The sequence below is a fragment of the Microtus ochrogaster genome, chromosome 8 (genome assembly GCF_000317375.1).
Source record: "Microtus ochrogaster isolate Prairie Vole_2 chromosome 8, MicOch1.0, whole genome shotgun sequence".
In the NCBI taxonomy this organism is placed as follows: domain Eukaryota; kingdom Metazoa; phylum Chordata; class Mammalia; order Rodentia; family Cricetidae; genus Microtus; species Microtus ochrogaster.
In genome coordinates, this window is record NC_022015.1 from 42869617 (window position 1) to 42871725 (window position 2109).

The 2109-nt window shown below is 48.3% G+C and overlaps 1 protein-coding gene across 1 annotated transcript in view; it reads right to left on the bottom strand.

Annotated features, from left to right (window-relative positions):
- Polr2g (RNA polymerase II subunit G) overlaps nt 1-1747 on the bottom strand; it is a 5208-nt gene extending 3461 nt beyond the window's left edge. Inside the window, exons 1-3 of the mRNA XM_005351905.1 lie at nt 1643-1747; nt 1409-1518; nt 713-872 (exon numbers count right to left, since the gene is read on the bottom strand). Of these exons, the coding sequence (XP_005351962.1) occupies nt 713-872; nt 1409-1518; nt 1643-1654 (282 nt within the window). The 5' untranslated portion in view covers nt 1655-1747. The remainder of the gene's footprint in view (nt 1-712; nt 873-1408; nt 1519-1642) is intronic.
- Nucleotides 1748-2109: the final 362 nt, after the last annotated feature.

The window sequence follows — 2109 nt, forward strand, 5'->3', positions numbered from 1 at the left end:
CTTGTAGACCAGGCTGGACTCGAACTCCCAGAGATCCGCCTGCCTCTGCCTCCCGAGTGCTGGGATTAAAGGCGTGCGCCACCACCGCCCGGCTTTATGTTTAAGACATAAACATTAAGGGCATCACTAATTTGCACTAGCTAATCTTGCATTTACTATATAGCCCGAGCAGGCCTTGAATTTGTGATCCCTGTCTCAGCCTCCCAAATAGGGAGGATTACAGGCTTATGTTACTAAGACTGAATTTTACCAGGGTACCAGGGATCAGACTCAAGTTCTCAAGCTTGCACAGGAAGCACTTTACCCACTGAACAATATCCCAGATTCCCACTTTGTCTGAGACAGAGTCCCAACTCTATAGCCCACATCGGGTAGATTAAAACCTGCAGAGGCGGAGGCAGGCAGATTGCTGAGTTCAAAGCCAGCCTGGTCTACAAAGTGAGTTGCAGGACAGCCAAGGCTATAGAGAAGCCCTGTCTCAATAAACAAATAAATCTTAATAACAATGCCAGCCAGTGGTAGCACACACCTTTAATCCCAGCACTCACTCTGTGAGTTCAAAGCCAGCCTGCGCTGGAAGAGCTAGTTCCAGGACAGAAACTAAAGCTACAGAGAAACCCTATCTGAAAAAAAAAAACAAAACTTAATAACAACAACAAAAAATTTAAGACAATCAGTAAGTGACTACCCCACAACCTATGAATGCTCTTACCTTGTTGACCTGAGTGACCACAGCGTCCACCACCTCACCTTTAAAAGGCCGGAAAACAATAGCCTTGTACTTAACTGGATAAAGAACAAAACCTCGTCCTGGCTGGATCACACCAGCACCAATATTGTCGATGGTGGTGACAGCAATGACAAAACCATACCTGCAAGAAGGATGAAACAACACAGCTACTGTGTGTGAAGATCCTCTAACAATCCATCAGCAACGTGAGTCTGTGTGTGTCTGTGTATGCGTGATAACACTTCTGCTCTGGGAGCTCAATGACCAAGAAAAAGCCAGGCCCACCGATCAGTATCTGTAAGAGCAAATGATGCTCTCATATTTGTACAATAAATGCTCAAGAAGGCTGACATATCCCTATTATCTCAGCCTCTAATTCCAGCACTGAGAGGCAGGCAGATCTCAGAGTCGGAGGCCAGCCTGGTCTAAGCAGTGAAGCTACTTCAAAAGCCAAAAACATTTACATAACTGTCTGAGCTCACATAAGGGCTGGAAATTTGGTTACCCAACTCTGCAGAGGGCCCAAAGCAGGCAAAAACTGGCTGCCACGGGTGCCTGGATGGGTGAATGGGCTCCTCAGAATGAATGACAAGCCCGTTGAATAGAAGTTGGGTAGGGGTTCCAGGCTAGGGTCATTGTGTGTGCATCCAGCAGACCACAGGTGAGAGCGAAACTTACTTCCCAGTGCAGGTCCCCTCCACCTCGGTGAAGAGCTTCTGCTTCACCGTGTTAAGTAAGTTGGGGCCGAAGTAGCGTGGGTGCAGCAGAATCTCGTGCTCTAGGGAAATCTGCAGACAAAGTGGGATGGAGATTCAGTCAGCTGCACAGAGAATATGGGGAAACTAGTCAGCCCTTCCCGGTCTCCTGGCTCCTCCTGCCCCGGCCCTCGCCGCCAGCCCGCGTCCGACTCACGTGATAAAACATTTTCTGCTGAAGTTTGGAGCTCAGAGCCGCGAACTTGGCCGGCAGCAGCCTCACCGGAAACACTTGCAGAAGTGTCCCAGCCACTTCCGCAGCGCTGATGAAGCCTAACGTCATGGGCGGATCCACGAAGCCCCGCCCCTCAAGCCTGCTCATTTGGCGCTCAGACTTCCCACTTACATAAAGCAAGTTCCAGGACAGCTAGGACTACACAAAGAAACTCTACCGAAAAATCAAACCAAACCAACCAAACAAACAAAAAGATAGTTTACTATAGGCCTGGCTTGATGCCACACCCCCTTAAACCCCCAGCAGAGGCAGACATGTCTCTGTGAGTTCGAGGCTACCCTAGTGTTACATAGTGAGTTCTGGGAAAACCAGGGCTGTGTGTGTAAACCCTGTCTCATAAAACAAAAACTAAAAAAGAGTTAATTGGTTGTTTTTTTGTTTGTTTGTTT